Raw genomic sequence first — 26,076 nt, 5'->3', positions numbered from 1 at the left:
CTTCCTGAGGGAGAGCGGGAGCGAGTGTGTGTGTGTGGGGGGGAAGGTAAGCAGACTTAGGAGGCCCCAGGCTCACCACTGCAAGGAGCTGCGACTGCAAGAGCATATATGGTGGAAAGTTCCATATTTATTTATATATTTTATTGCTATATTCCATGTATAAGACGACCCACATTTTTAAACTTCAAAAATGTTTTTTTTTGGGGGGGAGCACATCTTATATACGGAAAAATGCAGTACATTTCCCCATTGCATATAATTATGAAGGGTGGTAGAATATTTCACAGAAATACCTTTATAAGGAAACGTACATTGCTATAACTAACATGGCAACCAGGGACCCGATGCTGGCCATGAAAATTTCATCAATATGACTTGCTGCAGAAATTCCATATTATTACAGTCCTTTCTCTTTTTGAAGTTTTTTTTCCCCTCTGGTGGAAACCGTAAATCTCCCTGCAACAGTATGTCCAAAGTCCGGAATCCCGGAAGAGCACCCATGGCCTAAAGCAGTGTTTCCCAACCTTGGGCCTCCAGCTGTTTTTGAACTACAGTTCCCATCATCCCTGACCACTGGTCTTGCTAGCTAGGTATGATGGGAGTTGTAGTCCAAAAACAGCTAGAGGCCCAAGGCTGGGAAACACTGGCCTAAAGCAGCGATGGAGAATAGGTGAAGCTATATATTTGTTGGACTACAGTCCCCATTGGCCTTTGCAATTGACCAAGCTGGCTGGGGCTGGTGGGAGCTGCAGTCCACAAGAAGCTGGCCAGTGCCCAATAATGGATCATTGCTCAATTTTGTGTCTATCCTTGAGTTTAGAAGGATAGGCACAAAACTGAGCAATGATCCATTATTGAGCACTAGCTAGGAGCAACTCCTGAGTGTCCTTCAGATCACCCTCTACCTGATCTATTTTAACTGGAGACCTTCCATATGTCAGCTCTGCAAGCCGCAATTGTCCCTCCTGCATGCAGCCTTGCCTCTCTGGCTGGCGCATGCGAGCCACAGGTACAGAGCGGCTTGCAGAGTGACGCACAGTGTGGCTTCTTCCTGCACACCAGCTGTTAGCCAGGAGGCTTTTCAAACCCTTTTCAGAGCCCATAGAGGATGTCCCCTTTGCTCTACGGGGAGAGTCTTCTCATGAGCCACAGGTGCAGAGGTGCCAGAGCCAGAGGTGTTGCAGCTGAAAAAAGCCTGGCCAGTATGTCAGCTGGTTCACAACTGTGGCACAACCTGGATCCTGTGATAGGCATGGCTGGTAGTTTCACCACTCTCCCAAGTGGGGGGAATGAAGACCCAGGAGAGGACTTCATTTGTTGTAGCCTGTAGATCATAGCATTATGTTGTGAGCGAGATGTAGTAGCCTCTGTGTCCAGGTGGCAAAAATATAAATGCCTTCTTGTTTTCTCTCTCTACGTTTATTCTGCCTGCCACCATAATAGATGATGGGGCCCTTCTGATGAAAAGTCTAGGCTGCCAGAATAGGACATCTGCATATTGTACTGAACCCACCGTTATTGAGGGAGTAAATTTAGAACATATCTGCTGTGATGATAGAGACTACTGCAATGAGGATCTGTAGATGGGAGCTGAAAGCAACCTGAAGAATGACTGCAAATTGAAGCATGTATTGGATTTGCTGCTTATGGTCACGTTTTTCCATATCCTCTCCTTGTGTTTATTTCATGCAGAGTTTTCAAGGTGTTTTTTTAATAAAAAAATAAAGGCAACTGCTACACACAAATACAACTAGGAGCAAGATGATGATGATGATCGATCGATTGATGGATCGATATACTGCATCATCTATCTATCCTGCATCCATGCCATAGTGGCTTTTAAGTGCTTTATAATCATCAGATCAATGAGATCCAAATGGAATTAAAATACACAATAAAATAATTTCACCAAAACATCCCAAACATTCATGTTATTTCCAGATTTTGGAGATGTGGTTTCTGGAGTGAAACTGAGTTGTCTATCAAACACTTCCACAACTTTCACAACCTATAGTTCATTTTCCTCTCTATCTCCCCGCTTCCCTGTGCTATAGATGCATATGAGGATACTGATATACACAAAAGGCCACATTAATGTGATTGCATGTACGATGGGGTCAATACAGTGGTACCTCAGGTTGTGGAAGGGATCCATTCCAGAGCTCTGGTTGGATCTCGAGGTTTCCACAACTCGAGGTGACTGTTCTCTGCATGCGCATGGCATGATATAGTGATTGTGTGCATGCGCGCGCGGCAAACACAGAAATATACTTCTGGGTTTGCTGCTTTTGCAACCCGAAGTTTATGTTATTCGAGGGTAACATAAGTTGAGGTTCTACTGTACACGTTTTCCCCATTGCTTCACAAATGCACAAGGCCTGCAACTGTGGAGCAGAAAGGCACTGCAGAGGTAGAGTCTAAAGTCATTTGCAGCTCCAGGGCCCCCCTGTTGCCCCCTTGCCTCTTCGTGCCCCCTAAGTAAGACCACACTTTCAGAACCATGGCTGAAGTTTCCTCATGCTTTCCTGTGTATTGAAATGATGGTGTGAATTGACCCTCACGCTGTCTCTTGGATTCAGTTACAGATAGGTAGCCGTGTTGGTCTGCCATAGTCAAAACAAAAAATTCCTTCCAGTAGCACCTTAAAGACCAACTAAGTTAGTTCTAGGTATGAGCTTTCTCCAGGCTAAACATGCCCAGCTCCCTTAGCCGTTCCTCATAAGGCATCGTTTCCAGGCCTTTGGCCATTTTGGTTGCCCTCCTCTGGACACGTTCCAGTTTGTCAGTGTCCTTCTTGAACTGTGGTGCCCAGAACTGGACACAGTACTCCAGGTGAGGTCTGACCAGAGCAGAATACAGTGGCACTATTACTTCCCTTGATCTAGATGCTATACTCCTATTGATGCAGCCCAGAATTGCATTGGCTTTTTTAGCTGCCGCGTCACACTGTTGGCTCATGTCAAGTTTGTGGTCAACCAAGACTCCTAGATCCTTTTCACATGTACTGCTCTCAAGCCAGGTGTCACCCATCTTGGATTTGTGCCTCTCATTTTTTTTGCCCAAGTGCAATACTTTACATTTCTCCCTGTTAAAATTCATCTTGTTTGTTTGGGCCCAGTTCTCTAATCTGTCAAGGTCGTTTTGAAGTGTGATCCTGTCCTCTGGGGTGTTAGCCACCCCTCCCAGTTTGGTGTCATCTGCAAATTTGATCAGGATGCCCTTGAGTCCATCATCCAAGTTGTTGATAAAGATGTTGAATAAGATCCGGCCTAAGACAGAACCCTGTGGCACCCCACTAGTCACTCTTCTCCAGGATGAAGCGGAACCATTGATGAGCACCCTTTGGGTTTGGTCAGCCAGCCAGTTACAAATCCACTGAGTGGTAGCATAGTCAAGTCCGCATTTTACCAGCTTCTTTACAAGAATATCATGGGGCACCTTGTCAAATGCCTTGCTGAAATCAAGGTAGGCTACATCCACTGCGTTCCCTTCATCTACCAGGCTTGTAATTCTGTCAAAAAACGAGATCAGGTTAGTCTGACATGACTTATTTTTCAGAAATCCATGTTGACTATCGGTGATCACAGTATTCCTTTCTAGGTGCTCACAGACTGTTTGCTTAATGATCTGCTCCAGAATCTTCCCTGGTATTGATGTCAGACTGACTGGGCGGTAATTATTTGGGTCCTCTCTTTTCCCCTTTTTGAAAATAGGGACAACATTTGCCCTCCTCCAGTCTGCTGGGACTTCGCCTGTTCTCCAGGAATTCTCAAAGATGACTGCCAGTGGTTCTGAGATCACATCTGCCAGTTCTTTTAATACTCTTGGATGCAGTTCATCTGGCCCTGGAGACTTGAATACATCTAAACTAGCCAAGTATTCTTGTACTATCTCCTTAGTTATTCTGGGCTGTGTTTCCTATGCTGAATCATTTGCTCCAAATTCTTCAGGTCGGGCATTGTTTTCTTTATCGGAGAAGACTGAGGCAAAGAAGGCATTGAGGAGTTCAGCCCTTTCTGTGTACCCTGTTTGCATTTCACCATCTTCTCCTCCGAGTGACCCCACTGTTCCTTTGTTCTTCCTTTTGCTACGGACATACCCATAAAAGCCTTTTTTGTTGCTTTTAACCTCTCTAGCAAGCCTGAGTTCATTCTGTACTTTGGCTTTTCTGACTTTGTGTCTACACGTGCTGGCTATTTGTTTGAATTCCTCTTTGGTGGTTTCCCCCCTTTTCCATTTTTTGTACACATCCTTTTTAAATCTTAACTCACTTAAAAGTTCTTTAGATAGCCACCCTGGCTTCTTTAGGCACCTTCCATGTTTCCGTCTCACTGGTATTGCCTGAAGTTGTGCTTTTACTATCTCCCTCTTAACAAACTCCCAGCCATCATGAACTCCCTTTCCTTTTAGTATTACTGTCCATGGGATCTCACCCAGCACTTCCCTAAGTTTTATGAAGTCGGCTTTCTTAAAGTCAAGAAATTGAGTCCTAGTATGCTTGGCTGCTCCTTTCCGCTGTATAGTAAACTTCAGAAGAGCATGATCACTCGTGCCTAATGATCCTTCCACTTCTACCCCACTAACCAGGTCATCAACATTGGTTAGGATCAGATCTAAAATGGCTGTTCCTCTTGTTGCTTCTCCCACTTTCTGGACAATGAAGTTGTCTGCAAGGCCAGTGAGGAATCTGTTTGACCTTATGCTCTTGGCTGAGTTTGACATCCAGCAAATATCCGGGTAATTGAAGCCCCCCATTACTACTATCGCCCTTCCTTTTGCATGCTTGCCCATCTGTTTCAGGAAGGCATCATCTATGTCCTCCGTTTGGCTTGGGGATCTATAGTAAACTCCCACAATGAGGTCCCTGTTATTCTTCTCTCCCTTAATTTTGACCCAAATGCTCTCACTTTGGCTTTGAGGTTCTAAATCTTGGATCTATTCACAGGTATACACATCCCTGACATATAACGCCACTCCTCCTCCTTTCTTGTCTGGTCTGTTTCTCTGGAATAGATTGTATCTCTCCATTATTACATTCCAGTCGTGGGACTTATCCCACCAGGTTTCATTGATGCCTATTATGTCATATTTAGTTTGCTGTACCAAGAGTTCTGTTGATTTGTAGCAGTGTCCGTGCACAGCGGAATGATGAGGAATACGTGCTCATACTCTATATTGCTTTATTTACATTTCAAAGCTGGTAGATTACAGAAAAACATTTTTGCCTCTGCCGGAGCAGAAAATGCATCCTCTCTCCTCTGAAGCACAGAGAGAATCACACTGTGAGAACAGTGAAAAACAGGAAACCAGTGTACGTCACATCCAGTCTCCCTTTCCCGTGGGAAAACACAACAGCAATGCTGTCTGTGGAATGTAAACATTGTCTTGTGACAAGCATTTTCACTGCACAGTGAAGAGAGCAGAAACCAACATCCTCCCCCTTTCTGTGAACACCACTGGGCAGCGTGTTCGTACATTATCAGTACAAACCCAACTTCTGCACATAGGTACAGTGTTGATCCCTTGATACAATCTTGGACAATACATCAGCAGGAATTTCATTACCTGGCATATAGGACACCGTTACGAGTCCCTTTTGAATACGTTCCCTAGCATGTTGCACCTTCAATTGCAAGTGCTTCGTGCTTTGCTTACAACCTTCAGAACTCAGCAAAGCCAAACATGCTTTGTTGTCCTGGTAAACCTGGATTGGACATTTGACAGGAATTTTCATGTCTTTGCACAATTGTAACAACCATTCACAATCCTTGAGTGAATAAGACAGTGCATTCAGTTCAGCTTCACAAGTACTTAAGCTAACTGTTGTTTGCTTCTTGCATGACCAATCAAAAAGAGCCTGATTGTACATATAGCAAACTCCAGACGTACTTTTCCTGTCTGTTGTGTCACTTCCAAAACTTGCATCTGCAAATATCTCAAGACCACCAGACTTCTGATTGTTAAATCTCAGTCTGTAATGCATAGTGCCTTTCAAATACCGCGCTATGCGTTTCAGAGCTTTCCAATCCTTAACAGTAGGATTGTTGACTTGTCTGCTTAGCAAATTACAGCTAACAGCAATGTCTGGTCTTGAACATCTGGCAATGAAGTTTAGCTTGCCTAGCACACTTCTGTACAGTGTAGTGTTAGAAAATGCTTCTTCAATGTCATCTACCTGATAACCTGTTGTCAACGGTGTGTCTACAGGGTTAGCATCCATCAGGTTTAGTTTGCCTAACACATCAGCAATTTTCCGTGACTGGTGTACTAGAATGTTACCATCTTGATCTCTCTCTATTTCCAGAGATAGGTAGTTGTTTACCTCACCAAGATCTTTCATGTCAAAGTGTTCTTTCAGTTGAGCTAGGGCGTTATTGTACATTGTGACATCTTTCCAAAAGAATAAAAGATCATCAACATAAAACAAACAATACAGTTTCTTTTGCCCCTCCTCTTTGACAAATACACATGGATCAGCTTTCCCTTGCTGAAAACCTAGAGAAAACAATACTTCAGTGAGTTTTGTCTGCCAACACCGTGCACTTTGTTTGAGACCATAAAGGGACTTCTTCAGAGCACAAACAAATCCCTGTTTTACCTGTACGCCATCAGGTGGAAGCATATAAAGTGATTCATCTAGAGATCCGTACAGAAAAGCTGTATTCACATCATGGTGACTAATGTGTAGATTCTCCTCTGCAGCTAGCTTGAGCATAAGCCTAATGCTCTCATACCTCACTGTGGGTGAGTAGGTCTCGTGTTAGTCTTCACCTGGTACCTGTGCAAAACCTCTGGCTACCAATCTGGCTTTGTGTCTGACTATCTTGCCATTTTGATCAGTCTTCGCTTTGAAGACCCATTTGCTTCCAAGCAGTTTCATTCCTGGAACTACTGGAACTAGTTCCCATGTTTTGTTCCTTTTTAAGGAATCAAGCTCAGCCTTCATGGCATTTAACCATGGTTCAGCTTCCTTTGAATCCAAATCCTGGATCTCTTGGAAACTTGAAGGTTCAAATACCTTCTTGGAGCTTTTAACAGCTGTTACTGCTATCTTAGCAAACTCATCAGCAAATCTCTTTGGAGGTCTGCCTTTTGTGGCTCTTTGTGACCTGCGAATTAGCCTTAAGTCTTCAACACTCTCCTCTTCCTTCTTAGGAGAAAAGTGACCTATTGTGAACAATGGTTCTTCCAATTCTTGATCAGAACTTTCAGAGGGTCGCATAGAGGCTTTCGCACTCTTGAAATCCTCTGAATCACCCGATTCAGTTTCAGACTCAGAATCAGAACTTTCATCAGTGGGTGTGGGTTGCTGTGGTTGCTTTTGACTATCCTCAGTCTCATCACTGTCATCAGGATAACATTGGAAAATTCCCACATTCTCCCCCCACTTGGCATTGTACTCAACACTTCTTGTGAGCTTAATAGTCTTAGAGTCAGTCATCCTTATTCTGTAAGAACCTTTCTCATAACCTAGAAAGATACCATGCAAACCACGCTTGTCTAACTTGGAGTTTTGTGGTGAGTGAACCCACATGTCAGAACCAAAAATTCTCATGTGTTTGATGTATGGCTTCTTGCCAAACATCTTCTCATAGGGGGTACAACCAATCGCTGAAGATAACCTGCGATTATAACTGTAAGTGAAACATGAGAGAGCTTCGGCCCAATAACTCTCTGGAAGATTTGCATCATGCAGCAAGGTTTTTAACCCTTGAAGCAACGTCTGATTTGCCCGTTCCGCAAGTCCATTCTGCCATGGCGAGCGAGGACTAGACAAATCGTGTTGAATTCCTTTCTCAGTCAGAAAAGCTTCAAACTGCTGAGAAGTGAATTCTCCTCCGCGATCACTGAAAAGAGTCTTTACCTTCTTACCATGCACATTTTCCAACCAAGCACAGAATTCCTTGAACCTAGGAAAAGCCTCTGATTTCTGCTTGAGATTGTACACATAAATATACCTGGAAAATGCATCAATGAGAACCATGAAGTACCTATTTCCACCCAAAGAGGGCGCTAGTGGTCCAACCAAATCAGCATGAACAATTTGGTATGGTTCTGTAGCTTGCCTACTAGACACCTTACCTTTCGCAGCCATTTTCACTTTGTTTGCTGCGCATGCCTTGCACTTCATGTGGTACCTGCAGGGTTTAATAGTCATACCTTCAACCAAGGCAGGCATTTTAGATACTGCCTCAAAATGCAAATGACCAAATTTTCGATGAAAATCATGAATACAATCTGCATGCAAACATTTGTTAGAACCTGCAATGCAACAAGTGTCATCCTGCACAACATCATCATAATACAAAACATATAAACGATCAACATATTCAGCATACAATACATAATCATTTTTCTTTGTGATGATGCACCTTTTGTTCTTAAAGGAAACGTCAATGTTCCGCTCATTCATCTGTCCAACGCTGAGCAGATTATGTTTGGCATCTGGTACATAAAGTACATTCTGTATCGATAAGTCCAAACTGTGAAGAACAACAGTTCCGTAGCCTTTACTGGGAATTGTGTGGTCATCCGCCTGGTGAATCGCACCTTCCTGCGGTGTAAAAGACACGAACAGTCGCTTATCGTTGCACATGTGATGCGTCGCCGCTGAATCAACAACGAAGAAAGATCTAGACGTCTTCTGGACCTCTGCAACTTTTGGAGTGAAGCGTGAGACCATTGCCTTGTGCTGCGTTGTCCTGGACACTGGACCTTTGCCTTTGCTCTGGCCTTTTCCACGCGATGAGCTTCCGCTGCGCTGCTCTGTCTTGGCCCTGGGATATTTGCATTCCCTCTTCATATGGCCTAGACGTCCACACGAGTAGCATTTCACTGCCTTCAAAGCTTTGGTGCCATCTGGTGGTTCCACTGCACTCTGGGATGACGTCTGTGAAGACTCCCCCTTTCCCATGCAGCTATCACCCTGGCAATCTGCTTCATTCTGAATCATGGCAGTATCACAGGCTACTCTGAGCTGAGCATGTGGCTGATTGGCATCAGATTCCCCATTTGCATCAGCCAGCCTTCTGCAGCTAGCCATCTTATGCAGCTTGTTAAAATAAAACATAGTAGTTCCAGCTTCTGTCCTCAAGTGTGCCTCTCTCAAAGCGTCCCAAATTTCTCTGGCTGAGGTCTTATCACGCAATAGACAGAGCTCTTCTGGGGATACTATCAATGTAAGAGTTCCCCTTGCTTTGGAATCTTTAGCTTCCCATGCATCTGTAACTGGAGCTGGGGGGGTGTCTGTAATAACTTCAAACAGACCCTCTTTCCGCAGAATAGCCTCTGCATAGAGAACCCAGTCCACATAGTTCTTCTTATTGAGCTTGGGAATCCCACAAGCATCCTGAAGGGCCATCATGACTCTGGCATTAGCCTTCTGCGTCATCTCTGCTGCTTTAAACAAGCTGCTTTATACAAGCTGCATCTCTGCTGCTTCAAGCCTCATTCCAAAGGCAAGTTCAAAAGTGCTTTCTCTCTGCTGCCTTAAATAGTGCTGCGTCACTATTCTCTGCAGCTGCTTTAGCCCAAAAGGCACTTTTAAAAGTTACTTTCGATTTCCCCAGCATAGGAATCCGATCCTTTTATCCGTTGCCTGTGTCCGGCAAACGGCTTTAAAAGTTCAAAGTCCAGCCATAAAGCCATTAATTAGATGCTGGCAGGCTGCCCGGAGCAGTAGCACATACCTCATCAATCATCTTGACGTGCAGATATACCGTCCGATCCGTCCCTTTGCATTCCGATCCTTTTGGCCGGCATTCAGATGACTGCGTCTTTCTTCTGGGCCGATAACCAAAAATGTTGATTTGTAGCAGTGTCCGTGCACAGCGGAATGATGAGGAATACGTGCTCATACTCTATATTGCTTTATTTACATTTCAAAGCTGGTAGATTACAGAAAAACATTTTTGCCTCTGCCGGAGCAGAAAATGCATCCTCTCTCCTCTGAAGCACAGAGAGAATCACACTGTGAGAACAGTGAAAAACAGGAAACCAGTGTACGTCACATCCAGTCTCCCTTTCCCGTGGGAAAACACAACAGCAATGCTGTCTGTGGAATGTAAACATTGTCTTGTGACAAGCATTTTCGCTGCACAGTGAAGAGAGCAGAAACCAACAAGTTCAAGGTCATCTTGTTTATTTCCCATGCTTTGTGCATTAGTGTACAGACATTGAAGTCCATTAATCATTCCCCTGTGTCTCTTATTTAAGGATTTTTTCCTCCCACCACTAGGTCTGCGTGTTGTTTGCTCCATTTGGTCTATGACATTTGGATGATCATCTTCATCAATTGATAGACTCCTACCTTCAGGAGCACTGTCTCCCTCCCCCACATTAGTCAGTTTAAAGCCCTCCTGATCAGGTTTCTGAGATTTTTGGCAAAAACATTCCTCCCAACCATTGTGAGGTGCAGCCCATCGCTTGCCAGAAGTCCATCTTCAAGAAACTGCAGTCCGTGATCTAAGAATCCAAACCGTTCCTGTTTACACCATTTGTGAAGCCAGCTGTTCACTTCCACTATTTTCCCCTCTCTCCCTGGGCCATGTAAGGTGTGATAAAATAAACTCAAGCAAAAAATGTACTGGATTAGAAAATGGCCACCACTTAACTCATGTAGGTGGAATTTTGGCTCAGGCATTAGGTGTATTATTGTTCCAGCCTTCTGCTGGAGAGATGACACTTTTTCAGGGTTGTGAAAATAATTGTGGCCTCCCTAAGACATTGATCCACTGAGGCGGCTTTCCTAAGGCAGCTGCTGGAGGCTCTATGGCCCATCTGCCCCACACTTGGCTTCTGGACAGAGACCTCCAATGAGACCCTCTAACGGGGTACCCTGAATATGCTGCTGGTTGAGGACAGGATAATGCACCACTTCACCTGAATATTTGAAGACTAGAATTCCACTCAATGCTTTAACTGCCAAAAAGTGTGATGTTTTGCTATGGTGAAGGCAAAACCTCTAGATGGGCCAATTTGTCTGCAGACAAATTCCTTCCCAGCTCCAAATATGGCAACCGTTGGCAACCACAGCAAGGCCAGGAAATCCAAGGAATAAAGACATGGTTAAATAAAAGAAAACCTAGGGAATAAAAGATGGTTAAACCTACAACCTAGAAAGCAAAACACATTTTAGAATACACGATAAAGAATTGACAGTGTTCAACAGTGGAACGGGCTTCCTTGGGAGATTGTGGACTCTCCTTCCTTGGAGGTTTTTAAGCAGGTGCTGGTTGGCCATCTGTCATGGATGCTTTAGCTAAGATTCCTGCATTTCAAGGGGTTGGAGTAGATGAGCCTTTTTGTCTCTTCCAACACTACAATTCTATGATTCCATGACCTAGAATGTGAAAATTTGTATGATTGGAGATTTTATGGAAAAATTTAATAATTTTTTTTAGAAAAAAGAATGTAATAAACACTTAATGATAAGGGATGAAGGGAGGGTTTGCTCTTTTCCCGATGAATCTGAGGGAGTCAAGCGTAGCCAGTTTTTATGCATTGCTGGTTGACCAAGCAGACAAGCAACCAACCCCAATCAGCCAGCAAGGCACTGCCTAATGGGGAGGCCTCTGATTGGCCTGTTTAAATGTAGCTTTTTGGCGGGCAAACCTGCTCTGCAGCCGAGCCAGTTGGGGAAATCCCCCAAACCGTCAGCTGGACACACATGCCCTGGCCAGCATGGATGGCAGCCAAACATGAGGGGCTGTAACCACCCAGGAATGGGGTAAGCAGACATGTGTTGAGGTCCTACAAAGTCTCCCATCTGATACTTGCCTGATCTGGTTTAGTACCACTTGATGTGGCTTCCGGTTTATATCTCTGTATGTTAAGAATAAGTAAAAGTCTGTAAAAGAAGCTCTTCCTTAGCAAACTGATTGGACTGACGGGAGACCAACACAATATGCTGTACAGTGGTACCTCAGGTTAAGTACTTAATTTGTTCTGGAGGTCTGTACTTAACCAGAAACTGTTCTTAACCTGAAGCACCACTTTAGCTAATGAGGCCTCCTCCTGCTGCTGCGCCACCGGAGCACGATTTCTGTTCTCATCCTGAAGCAAAGTTCTTAACCTGAAGCACTATTTCTAGGTTAGCGAAGTCTGTAACCTGAAGCGTATGTAACCTGAAGCGTATGTAACCTGAGGTACCACTGTAGTTGAATAATCCACTCTGTGCTCCAACGACCACCTGTGTTTCCAAAAAGGACCAGGAAAATCTAAGCCCTGACTGACATCAAAATGATGTCTATATCACACATTTTAAATCCTGTTGCACCACTTAATCAGTCACAATCTAATGGAAGTGCTTACCTCTATGTTAATTGCTTCTAGGGGGAGAAGGAAGCATTTGTACTCCATTAATCTAGAAAATCAAATGAGTAAAGTGATGAAATTTGGGGTGGCATCCCAGCACACATCTCTTTCTTAGCATTTTTATGTTATGGGGATGGGAGAATAAAAGCAATCACAAAGTCAAAGTTTCATAACACAACAGGTAATGAAGAACATTAGAAACTGGGGCAGAAGCACTAGCATTATAACAAGAAAAAACAAATGCAATAACCGCCATGTCTAAATGCAGGGTCTGGAAATGACAGTCTATTTGTCAACCACAGCGAAAATTGTGCTTTGTCAGAAAAGAAAACACATACCACTACCTATTGGTTTGCAACTCAATCAGTAAAGTTTGGGAAATGGCTAGCTAACATGATGAAATGAACTTACTTTGTTAAGAGTCAGAGACGGCATACGAAAAGATGGTGTTTATTAGAAAATGGAATTTATTTGTTTTACACTGGAATAATAAAGCACAAGATCACATTTGTTGTTGTTGTTGTTTAGTCATTTAGCTGTGTCCAACTCTTCATGACCCCAAGGACCAGAGCATGCCAGGTACTCCTGTCTTCCACTGCCTCCCGCAGTTTGGTCAAACTCATGCAGGTAGCTTCGAGAACACTGTCCAACTATCTCGTCCTCTGTCGTCCCCTTCTCCTTGTGCCCTCCATCTTTCCCAACATCAGGGTTTTTTCCAGGGAGTCTTCTCTTCTCATGAGGTGGTCAAAGTATTGGAGCCTCAGCTTCACAATCTGTCCTTCCAGTGAGCACTCAGGGCTGATTTCCTTAAGAATGGAGAGGTTTGATTTTCTTGCAGTCCATGGGACTCTCAAGAGTCTCCTCCAACACCATAATTCAAAAGCATCAATTCTTTGGTGATCAGCCTTCTTTATGGTCCAGCTCTCATTTCCATACATCACTACTGGGAAAACCAGTAGCTTTAACTATATGGACCTTTGTTGGCAAGGTGATGTCCCTTCATGGATCACTGCCTTCCCATGGCAAAGGGGCTTGAATAACTCAGAGAAGCTATGAGCTATGCTGTGCAGGGCCACCCAAGATGGACAGGTCATAGTGGAGAGTTTTGACTAAACGTGATCCACCTGGAGCAGGAACCGGCAAGCCACTCCAGTATCACTGCCAAGAAAACTCCATGGACAAAGACAACAGGCATAAAAAAGATCACATTATTTCACATTATTTGGAGAAATACATAAGGCAAAGTAGAAAGAAAAGACAGTCTATCAGAAAATTCTTTCTGATATCTGTAGTCTTTAAAAAGCTTAAAGACAGATATAATAGTACCCTTTAAAAGCTTCTGGGAAATAGAATATATTTGTTAGTAAAAATGAACGTGTTCCCTAAACTACTCTTCCTATTTCAATCAATTTCAATACTAGGTGGAACAGACCACCTCAAGGCGTGGCAAATATTTATTTCTAAATTTATTTGGCAGGGGAAAAGACCTAGAATTAAACATCAAATCCTAATCGACATCAAGGATAGAGGAGGCTTTTCCCTGCCGGACTGAAGATGCAGTGGCCTGTCTCACCAGGTCAAAAGAATGATGCTCACTTAAAAACCCAGACCTGTTAGATCTAGAAGGGTATTAAAACAGGTACGGTTGCCATGCGTACCTGGGATATGGGAAAGTCAAAGTGCACAAAAACTTTTTGAACCAAATCATTAGAAAATCTCTATATACCTTCTGGGGAAAATATAAAGACCTCCTCAAACCCAAAGTGCCATCGTGGATTTCACCACCCGAGGCAATTGTGGTAAGAAGGAAAAATAAAAATGGAAATTGGCCTGTATACCAAACAGTATTAAAAGAAGAAGGGAATCAATTAAAACTAAAGAGCTTTGAAGAAGTGAGAGAACAGGTATCTGACTGGTTTTAGTATTATAAACTACCGGTACTTGAAAAATTTAAAACTGACAAGAAAAAAGGATTCGTGACAGAGATCTCAAGATTTGAAACAGACAAACCAAAACTCTTTCCAAAACATATCAACTCCTCTTTGACTGGGAAGTCAAGGAGGAGGAGGTTAAATCAGCTAAATGGACCCAAGACTTTGGTCACAATATAGAGATGTGTCAATGGGAAAATCTATAGAAAGTAAATTGGAGATTTACGGCATGTTACCTTAAGGGAGAACTTCCAAAAGATGTTCTTGACCCCTTATAAGCTTTCCAAAATGTACAAAAGCATCCCAAATACATGCTGGAGATGTGGCGAACCAGGCAGCTCTATGTTTCATATGTGGTGGGTATGTAAAAAGATCAAAGACTTTTGCAATGATATCTATCTTGAGCTTTAAAAAATGCTAAATGTAACCTTCCTTTAAAATTCAGAATCATTCCTACTCAGTATCACAGGCCCAGACATTCCTAGAAATGTAAGAAAAGTTTTTTTTATATGCCACCGTTGCTGCGAGGGTACTTATAGCCACACAGTAGAAAAGCGACAAAATCCCCACTAGATCCGAATTGGTATTGTGGCTTGTAGAATACGCTGACCTAGCTAACCTTTCTGAAAAATTGAAGATAAGCTTAAGCAGCAGTTCATTTCAAACTGGGAACCCTTCAAGAGATATTTTAAAAATAGTTGCTGTCAACCAGCAAACAACAACAACTATTAAGAACATTTATTGTTAGAATATTTGTACGTTTTGTGATTTTTGATTATATTGATTTACTGATAACAATGAATACAATTTTTTTCTGTTGTACAGATGCAATTACGAACAATAAAGCAATTGGAAAAAATGTGTTAGTAATTTTTGGAATATATTTTATGGGGTTTTTTTATAGATTTGTTAGTATGTTTATAAAAGCATACTGTCATGATTAAAAAGTAGGATTTATTGCAAAAACAAACTTTTCATTTCAAATAATACGGCCTGGCAAAAAATCAAAGCATTTTCATATGTTACTGCTCCTAAATTGCCAACTCAAACCTTCTGATTCAGTGTGGATACTCTGATTCCCAAAGTGGGGACTAGGTGATCCAACCATCAGATCTGTTGTTCCAACCACTTCCTGCTTATCCCTGCCCCAAACCTTTGAAAATGTGCCTGGAAAGTACAGTACACCCCTGACTCCCCCAACAAGCTTTGAAAGATCAATGAGTCCAGTAGTGTTTAAGGGAACTCCCTGTCCCAGATCTACTAGCAGTTTAAGAAGGTGGGCTTTATGTTTTTAAAAAACCCTCCCCCACAAGTATCCTGGAGAACAACCTGCCTTCATGAAGGGAACATGCTGCTGAATCACAAAAGAGTACACTGGTAATTGACAGGACCATAATGAGGGTGGGAGTGGGAGTATGAAATGGCAGAAGGACAAGAGCATCATGAGCAGACAGCCAATATGGGGCCACTTCTGTACCTCCTTCCCCAATCACTATGCAGCGAATGCTGACTTTGCCCAGGTTCAGCAGTGAGGATCATTCTTTACTCTTGAAATTTAGAACTCTGGAAGAAACATATAGACTAGACTTGCATACAGGGCAAGGAACTTGCAGCCCTCAAAAACAGCCATCATGAGTAATGTTGCTGAGGCGACTGACAGGTGTGCAAAGAGCCACCCACCGCCATGACCCACCAGCAAGGGCCCTGTTGTCCAAAGGGTCATTGGTGGGCAGGGGCTGTTTTTCTCCATGCTGGTTTTTCAGGGGCGATGCTTTTATCCCTTGAAAATTAATAGCAGCACTGCCTCAATGACATGCATAAGGGGGAACTTTCTCCCACAGAAAGTATTGATGGTAACTAACCAGGATGGGTTGAAATGAGGATTGGACATTTGGATGGAAGATAAAACTATCCATGGCTACTAGCCATGATGGTTACGGTCTGCAACCATGGTTCCAGACAGTATTGTTTTTGTATACCCTTAAAATCACAAATTGTTGTGGAAATATATATAAATATCAGAGTGGTGAGCCTCATTCTGCTCAGTGGGACATATTTTTAAATAGGCATGCAATAGTTAGCAATGTAATTGTGGCTTTGTTTTTGGTTTTAATCAGGTCATTTCTACAGATTTATTATATTAAAATAGAAACATTAAAACCACCATTCATTTATTGTTGTGCAAGAAGTAATAATATTGATGATTATTGAGTATCCCACGAAGCTCTGGCCTTTTTACACCTGATCATCTCCCTGCCCCATCCACATAGATATCTCACTGCAGTCTTTCTTGTCCTGCCTATGAGGGGTCAACGTGTGATTTCATGGCCCAGAAATCTCCACCTACATTTGCTTCTTCAAAGACAGAATCATCTTCTGGGTACTTCTGCATACAAGCTATAAATGGGAACAACTTGCCCATCCTGTTGGAATGAACAGAGAGTAGTCTTCCTTCTTCCATAACTTTCAGCTGTGCTGTGGCACACAGAAGCCTCCAGATAGGAAGATGTCCACAGTGTTTCAGATCCTGTTCCTTGCATTCTGTGTTATCCTTTCTCTTCCATCTGCAGGTAAGTTCTTCTAAGGCTGTTAGAAATAGTTTTATGTCACCAATGTGGTATGAAGCATTTCACATAATGCCCTCCTCAGGCATTCACAAGAGTGTCCTAGGACTATTGCTGGCTAGAGATGGATAGCATCTTCAGCATCCCCGGTTCTCCATAGCTAGTGTGGTGTAGTGGTTAGAGTGTCAGACATGGACCTGGGAGATCAGGGTTCAAATCCCTACTTGGCCATGAAGCTCACTGGTTCACCTTGGGCCCTCAGTCTAACCTATCTCAAGGGTGGTTGCGGGGATTAATTGGGGAGTAGGGAAACCATGTATGCCCCTGTGAGCTTTTTGGAAGAGCTGTCCAGAGTGGCATATAAATGTTGTTGTTGTGGTGGTGGTGTACCCACTCACTGTACCCTAACTTATTGTTTCTCCTTGTTTCTTTCTCTGTTCCACTTTCAACTCGCCCCAAATGCCTCCTGGACTTAGATTCCTCGTTCCATTATCATGTGCTAGATGTTCTAAAGACAAGACAATATTATCTTGAAGAGGCTGTCCATACAACATATCCCATGCATTAAATCTCTGTTGCTAGTAACATGAGGGTTTGTTTTGTTGTTTGTTTTTTTTGTCATTGAGCATATGAAGATCTGCAAACCAAATGGCTGTGAAGAATACATTGTTGACCCTGGTGCAATGTTGGCTTGGTGTTCTTGTAATAGTCAATACTTGTCTTTTTAGGAGCAACTGTTCGTTATTGTAGTCACTGCAAATCAGTTATACCAGGAGCTCCCTGTAGACCAAAGCACTGCAAGATTAGCCCAGAAGGAACTTGTGTGGCCCTCATAATTTATAGAGGTAAGAAACCTATCCCAAACTCATATATTCTTTAGATTTTTTGCTCCTCACCCAAACACCTCATTTTCTCTTTAAGCCACATCTTCATTGGGTTTAATGTTTCAAGGAAGTGGGATATTCTGTAGAAGTATTGTGTTAGGAGTTTGCAAAGCTCCCAACATTGGCTGGAGAACCCTGGAAGGAATATTGAATATTTACATCCCAGCTTCTGAGTAGCCACGCAATGGAAGGACAGGGATTTGATAGCTCCTGCCCAAAGACATGCCTTTTTAAAGGCTCCGGAAGAGCATCGGGGGATTGTGCGGTGCTGAGAGTCGCTACCCAGCCCGTGAAGTGAAGCCGCGTCGCCATAAGCGGAGAGCGCCGATTCCTTCCTGAAATTTGGACTGAAATTGAAATACCCGTAAGTAGGATTGGGAAACCTACTGGGATCATAAAAAAAGTCTGAAATTTGGCCGAAAACGGGGGGTAAATAAAGGAAGTCTGCCTCCCCCGGTTTGCATGACTTTTAAAGCAACGGAACTGGAGAGCTGTAATTGAAGGAAAAATAACTTTGAACTTTTGAATTACCTAACTTTGGCATTGAACTTTAACTACCCCTCCAGCAAGCAGGAGCAGGGGGGGAAGAAAAGGAAATTTGGCTTAACCTGCGTGAGAGGAAATTTAAGTGATTAATTCCTGCTGTCTCTGACTCTGGGAACGGACTGCCTGGGTGAAGCGCTTTGACAGGAACTGTCTGACAGAACCTGCTGTAAAGTGGAGAGCTTATAGATACAATTTTTGGGACTTTACAGATACAACCTTTGGAACTTTATAGAAATAAATATTGTTGTGCTCTTTCTCCAAGAGGGCTTTTGGTTTCTTTGTTTCTCCTACTTATTGGATACAATGCACTGCTCCCTCTAGAGGGTTGAAAGGCTACAGTTTGTAACATAGACTGTCAAATAAAAACAAGTCACTGGATTTTTCCATTTAAGAGCTGTTCCTGTGGGAACGACCTTGGGACATGAGTGGTTCCGCAGAAGACATAACAACAAGATCTAAGGCTAAAGCTGCACAAAAGAAAAGAGGCTCAATATCAGGTTTAGCCGGACAGGAGAAAGGAACAAACGTATTCATGGAATCAGTGACTCAAGCATTACTTAAAATAAATGAATCTTTAGAAAATCTGACCAAGCAGAGTACAGAGAATACCAAACAATTGACAGAACTTACAACAAAATTGGACTTGAACACAAAAAGTATTACATCTAACACAGAGACCATAAATAAATTGGTTCAAGAAAACGCTACAATTCGAAAAATTGCAGAAGAGGCTAAAGCCACTGCTGAAAACACACAGGAAAGACTAACACCAGTCTGCAGGAAGTTGGACCAACATGAGGCGGCCTTGTCTCTATGGGAGATGCAGAGGAAAGAGAGGAATTTGAGATTTAGGTTGGTCCCTGAAAGTGAAGGGGACAACCTAGTGGACTTTCTCACAAAAGAGTTATCAGAATTTTGGCAGGTAAATCCAGAGGGAGACGACTTTAAGATAACAACCGCCTTCAGACTGGGCAGAAGGCAAGGCAGGAAGATCCCAAGGGACTGTCTGATAACTTTGAGATCCAAAGAGGAAAGAGATAAAATTTTAAATTAAATTACCAGAGAACCCTTCAGATCGGAAATGCTACTGTTCAAATTTACAAGGACATCCCAAAATACATTTTGGAGGCAAGAAAATATTTTAAGAATCTGGTTGACCTGCTGAAGCAGAATAACATACCTTTCAGGTGGGAATTTCCACAAGGTTTGTCTTTTAATTTCAAAGGAAAAAAAGTCAAAATAAAAACAGTGCAAGATAAAGAACAATTCCTAGACAGATACGAGGAGGACCTTGTGAAAGGAGCCTCTGATTCGACCTCTGAGGCAGACCTTGGAAACTTGACATTCGGACTGAAATCACCTTTGGAAGAAGAACAGCTGCAGGGAGCAGCGGGAGGCAACTAACTAAAAATGTCTCTGCAATTTTTAACCTGGAATTGTAATGGGCTCAACCTTCCCAGAAAAAGGCGTGAGGTTTTTCATATTTTGAAAAAAGAACAATTGGATTTGATATGTATACAAGAAACCCACATAACAAGGGCTCACAGAAGACTACTTATAAATAAAAGATTAGGACAGGAATTTATTTCATCAGATAAAGTCAAGAAAAGAGGAGTGGTGATTTATGCAAAGGAAAAAATGGCCCCAAAATTGATTTTTAAAGATGAACATGGAAGAACTTTGGCAATTGAGATACAAATCCAAGGAGAAAAATTTTTGATAGTTGGCATCTATGCACCAAATGAAGGGAAGGCAGAATTTTACAAGAAATTGCATGAGACATTAACGGATTATTTGGATTATAAGGTGATTTTACTAGGAGATATGAATGGCGTCGTCTCTACAAACATGGATAAAGCACAAAGACAGGTGGTCTCTAAAGATGGGAGACTACCTAAGACCTTCTTTGAAATGACTGAAAATATGGACTTAATTGATATCTGGAGAACAAGAAACCCTCTTGAGAGAGAGGGAACATTCTTTTCAGAGGCACAAATGACATGGACAAGAATAGACCAAATATGGATTACTAGTGGAATGGCTCCATGGATAAAAAGGTGGAAATCTGCCCAAAGACATGCTCCGACCATAACGCAGTGAAGATGGAAATGAAACTAACAACAGCTGGATCTTTCAGATGGGTGGAGATTTACAAAAAGGCCCAAAAAACTTTGAAGGACTACTTTGAGATAAATCTGAGGACAGAGGTGGAGAAAAGAGTGATTTGGGACGCAAGTAAAGCCGTGATGCGAGGTTTTCTGATACAACAGAACTCTTTAAAGAGAAAGAAACAAAATGAAAGGAAGGACAAAATTCTGGAAAAAATAAAAGAAGGAGAAAAGAAGTTGAGGTCTAAACCAAAGTCTCATGAAATCCTGAGAGAAATTAAATTCTATCAAATGCAATATATGGAATTGATGAACCAGGAGATAGAATGGAAAATTAAGCAAATGAGACAGAGGACATTTGAATCAGCGGATAAATGTGGGAAACTTCTAGCATGGCAATTGAAGAAGAGACAGAAACTAAATACAGTCACAAGCCTGGAGGTGGATGGAAAGAACATTTTTAAACCAAATGAGATTAGTAATTGTTTTCAGAGTTATTTCAGGAGATTATATGCACAAGGGCCGGAAAATGAAGGAGATATGGAAGATTTTCTTAAGAAATATGGATTACAAAAAATTTCGCAACAAAGTATGTTGATCTTAAATGAGAAAATAACAGATCAAGAAGTGGAGGGTGCCATTCAAAATATGCAACTAGGGAAATCTCCAGGACCAGATGGACTAACCTCCAGATATTATAAAGCATTGAAAGAATGGTTAGTACAGCCGCTTAAGGAGGTTTGTAATGAAATATTAGAGGGGAAAAAGGCACCTGAATCGTGGAAAGAAGCTTTCATCACACTTATACCAAAGACTGAAACTGAAAAAAACCAGATCAAGAACTACCGCCCTATATCACTACTTAATGTGGATTACAAAATATTTGCCGACATTTTAGCAAAAAGACTGAAGAGGGTTTTAATGGAGGAGATTCATAAGGACCAGGCAGGCTTTCTCCCAGGAAGACACTTATCAGATAATGTAAGGAACATAATTGATATTATGGAACTGCTAACTGTAAATATTAACACGAAGGCAGTCATGATTTTTGTGGATGCGGAGAAAGCCTTTGATAATATCTCTTGGAAGTTTATGAAGAAGAATCTCCATGGGATGGGGGTAGGTCAAAGGTTTGAAAATGGTATAAGTGCAATATATTCTGAACAAAAGGCTAAGTTAATAGTAAACAATGTGGTTACTGACGAACTTTCCATAGAAAAAGGGACACGGCAGGGGTGCCCGATATCCCCATTACTTTTTATATCAGTCCTGGAGGTTTTGTTGAACATGATCAGGGGGGACCAGCTGGTAAAAGGAGTTCAGGTCGGAACTAAACACTATAAATTGAAGGCATTTGCAGATGACCTAGAATTGACTTTACAAGAGCCAGACACTAGTACAAAAAGAGTTTTAGAGTTAATTCAATTTTTTGGTCAGGTGGCAGGATTTAAGTTGAACAAACTAAAAACTAAAGTTCTGGAAAAAAACTTAACAAATGTTGAAAGAGAGAGATTCCAAAATGAAACTGGGTTAGTGGTGGTAAAGAAAGTAAAATACTTGGGGATTAACATGACATCTAAAAATGTGAATTTATTTAAAGACAGTTATGATAAATATTGGACAGAAGTAAAGAAAGATCTAGAAATATGGTCGAATTTGAAGCTTTCCTTGTTAGGCCGAATTGCAGCGATCAAAATGAATGTATTGCCTAGAATGTTATTTTTGTTTCAGACATTACAAATTGTGGACAAACTAGATTGTTTCAAGAAGTGGCAGAAAGATATATCTAAATTTATCTGGCAGGGCAAAAAGCCCAGAATAAAATTTAAGATACTTACTGATGTAAAAGAAAGAGGGGGGTTTGCCCTGCTGGATTTGAGACTGTACTATGAATCGGCAGCTTTCTGCTGGTTGAAAGATTGGCTACTTCTTGAGAATGCAGATACTCTGGATCTGGAAGGATTTGATAACAGGTTTGGTTGGCATGCATATTTATGGTATGACAAGCTTAAAGTTCACAAGGGTTTCAAAAACCATATTGTTAGGAAAGCATTATATAATGTTTGGATTCGGTACAAGGATTTGTTGGAAAATAAAACTCCTAGGTGGTTATCACCTATGGAGGCTAAGGAGGTGAAGAAACTTAACATGGAATCCAAATGGCCGAAATATTCTGAAATCTTAGAACAAGAAAGTGGTGAATTTAAACTACAGAGTTTTGAGAAATTAAAGCCCAAGGTGCGAGATTGGCTTCATTATTACCAAATAATGGAAACTTTTAAACAAGACAGGAAAATTGGCTTCCAGCTGGAGAAATCGAAATTGGAAACAGAACTGTTAGAACCCAATACTAAGAATGTATCAAGAATGTACAATTTGTTGCTGAAGTGGAATACAATAGATGAGACAGTTAAATCAGCCATGATTAAATGGGCACAGGACATTGGTCATGACATTATGTTTGTTGACTGGGAACAGTTATGGACCACCGGTATTAAATTCACGGCATGTAATGCCCTAAGAGAAAATATTATGAAAATGATTTACAGGTGGTACATGACCCCAGTCAAACTTGCGAAGATTTATCATCTGCCCAATAATAAATGTTGGAAATGTAATGAGACTGAAGGTACCTTCTTTCACCTTTGGTGGACCTGCCCAAAGATTAAAGCCTTTTGGGAAATGATCTATAATGAAATTAAGAAAGTACTTAAATGTACTTTTCATAAGAAACCAGAGGCATTTCTCTTGGGCATGGTCGGCCAATTGGTGCCAAGGAAGGATAGGACTTTTTTTATGTACACCACTACAGCAGCAAGGATCCTTCTAGCAAAGTATTGGAAGACACAAGAACTCCCCACACTGGAAGAATGGCAGACGAAAGTGATTGACTTTATGGGATTGGCAGAAATGACTGGCAGAATCCGCGACCAAGAGAAAGAGACGGTGGAGGAAGACTGGAAGAAATTCAAAGCTTATCTTAAGAACTGTTACAATATTGATGAGTGTTAAAATGTCAAGGGGAAGGAAGATGCAGAATTACAGCCGAAAATGTTTGATGATTTAAGGTGAAATTGAGAAAGATAACAAATTTAAATTTAATTGACTAAAATGGTTGCTGAAAAATTGTAAAACAAGGATGTAAAAAGGGTGAGGTATGGGGAAGCCCGAGAAAGGAGGCTTATGAAAATGAGGTTAAGAACTTATATTTGTGTGTTTGTTTGTATTTGTCAATGTTTTTATGTTGTTGTGGTTGTTTTGTTTTAAAATTGGAAAACTAATAAAAATTATTTAAAAAAACAAACAAACAAGGTGAGGAGTTACCAATTTAATTAGGTTGAATAATTCAGTTACAGCGGGGAGTATTAAAAGGACATCTACCCCTGTCTGTGGCTGCTTGCGAGCATGAGAGACAATGCAAGTGGAAAGTTTGTGGATTACTTTGATGGAGTTAGAGCCAGCTAATGTTTGAGAAGGAAGTAGGATTATACAAGTGTTTTTAATACCAATCTGAATTTTTGACTTTTTCAAATCTTGAATTTGAACTTGACCTGAAGTAGAATTAAGAAGTGAACTTGACTTGAATTTGAGATTGCAATTAAGGTTCTTAAATAAGAGACCCTGATGCTGATGGAAGAAAGGAACCTTGGCTAACAGCCAAAAATATAAATATAGTTAAAGACAATTATGAAAAAACACGGAAGGAGATAAAAAGGAATTTAGAAATTTGGGGAAGAATGAATATTTCATTGATAGGAAGAATATCAGTTATCAAAATGAAAGTATTACCAAAAATGTTATTTTTATTCCAGTCAATTCCATAATCAACAATGCTTCAAAGAATGGCAAAGAGATATTTCAAGATTGATTTGGAGAGGGAAGAAGCCAAGAATAAAATATAAATCACTAACAAATATAAAAGACAAAGGAGGATTCTTCCACATCTTCAAAAGGGGCAGGGTGTAGGGAGGCTCGAAAGGGGCATTTAATATTTTATATATTTTGTTGAAAGCCTGTGCCCAAAATTTGGATTCCAGAGTAAATTTATGTTGACCTTAAGCTCCAGAGATCTGGATTATAATTTTTGATCAGCAGTGGATTTTATTTCCATTGTCCTATCTATAAAATGGGAATATGTTTGACTGATTTCAGGGGCAACTAGTGATTTCAAATGGGGTTGAGCATTTCATGTGAAATCAAGTTGATTACTGGAGAAAATGCAAATGTTTAATCTCCTCACCCCCCCTTCCTCTTCTTCACTCTTCATTTCAGGGGGAAAGGTTTTTGAGAGAATACTTGGTTGCCGGAAGAAGACAGATGTGACATGTGGCCTCATCCATGTTGATAATGAGAATTCTTACCGCTATGATCTCATCTGCTGCACGGATAAACATTTCTGCAATGAGCACTACCCATGAGACAGCACTTAAAGCAGCCTCTAGGCCCTCCACACACAAATAAAGCTTTTGCTGTGTTTCACTTTGGGTTTTCTCTTTTCATACTTTCTTTCCTCACATTTGTTGGTTGGAACTTTCAATTCTATCCATGTGACGAGAACCCGCTCGTCATCAGTAATGATCAGTCTCACGCCAGGATGTGTTGAAGGCGTCTGATGATTCTGGGTCACCAGAACCCCATATTTATTGAACACACTTCCATAAGCCATACCAGAAAAAAACAACCATATAAAGAACATAACATTGTATCCGCCATCGAATAGGGAACTACCATATGAGGGCATCATACCATCACACTACTTCCACGTAGCTTGTCATGCTATACTACGTCAATATTTCTTTTACAGGATTTTCAGGACTTCCTGCAGAAGAAAGGGATAAGGCACCGAGTTGCTGTTTCAGCGGAAGCGTGGAACAGGGGTGTCTGTGTACGGGTGAACAGAGAATTGCAAAAGGGGATGGAAGCGCAATTGCTTAGTTCACATCTGCCACATGAGTACTGGGCGGAGTCGTTAATGTCGTATTGTTATACGTGGTTGAGAAAGTTTTCAAAAGAGTTGGGAAGTTCTCCTTTTGAGAAGCTGTTCCATAGAAAACCTTCTGTCGCCCATTTCAAGGTTTTTGGGTCTCATGTGAGGACAGAGGCTCCGGGGGGAGTAAAGAATGCCAGAGGCATTTTTGTGGGATATGAAAAAGGTCTCTACAGAGTAATTTTGTCTGAATCTGGTCAGGTGATTCTCACAAAATTTCTAGAGTGCGCTCCTGAACAGGAGAGAGCAACTGTTCACACATTTCCCACAGAGGACAATTCAGATGATGATGATGATTTTATTGATTACAGTGGTACTGATGAAGACAGGGATAGCTCAGGGAGCTCAGTTGTCACAGTCATTGAGAGAAAATCTCACACAATGGCTAGACCATCACAGGTGGAGGATGAACCATTGTTCACTGTTGGTACTGTTTCTCCAAAGAGTCCTGAAACTGAACCAGTGAGCAGAGAGGATCAGCACCTCATACGTAGGTCTGAGAGAGTCACAAAGGTATTCAAGAGGTATTCAAAAGAGTTTGCCAACTTAGCTGTTGCATGTATTGCTGTTGCACACAACCAACGACAGGTTGAAACTGTGTCTAAGTCAGAGACAAAGGCACAACAGAGAGTTGCTAGCCAAGGTAATGCAGAAGCACTCATTCCTTGGAAGCCAGACAACCAAAGAGGTACACTGGGGAAACCAGTGGCGGGGAGTTCCAAGGGTGGAACTGAAACAACA

The 26,076-nt window shown here is 41.6% G+C and overlaps 1 protein-coding gene across 1 annotated transcript; it reads left to right on the top strand.

Annotated features, from left to right (window-relative positions):
• The first annotated feature begins 16,661 nt into the window (after positions 1 to 16,661).
• LOC307213172 (uncharacterized protein) lies at positions 16,662 to 24,821 on the top strand. Its single transcript, XM_079970900.1, has 3 exons — positions 16,662 to 16,816; positions 17,539 to 17,655; positions 24,621 to 24,821. The coding sequence occupies exons 1-3, from the start codon at positions 16,753 to 16,755 to the stop codon at positions 24,764 to 24,766; spliced, it is 327 nt and encodes a 108-aa protein (XP_079827026.1). The 5' UTR covers positions 16,662 to 16,752; the 3' UTR covers positions 24,767 to 24,821.
• The last annotated feature ends 1,255 nt before the right edge of the window (positions 24,822 to 26,076 follow it).

The sequence above is a fragment of the Podarcis cretensis genome (genome assembly GCF_951804945.1).
Source record: "Podarcis cretensis genome assembly, chromosome: 3".
Taxonomy (NCBI): domain Eukaryota; kingdom Metazoa; phylum Chordata; class Lepidosauria; order Squamata; family Lacertidae; genus Podarcis; species Podarcis cretensis.
Note: the sequence above shows the minus strand (reverse complement) of the source record. Positions and strands in the feature narration are given on the sequence as shown.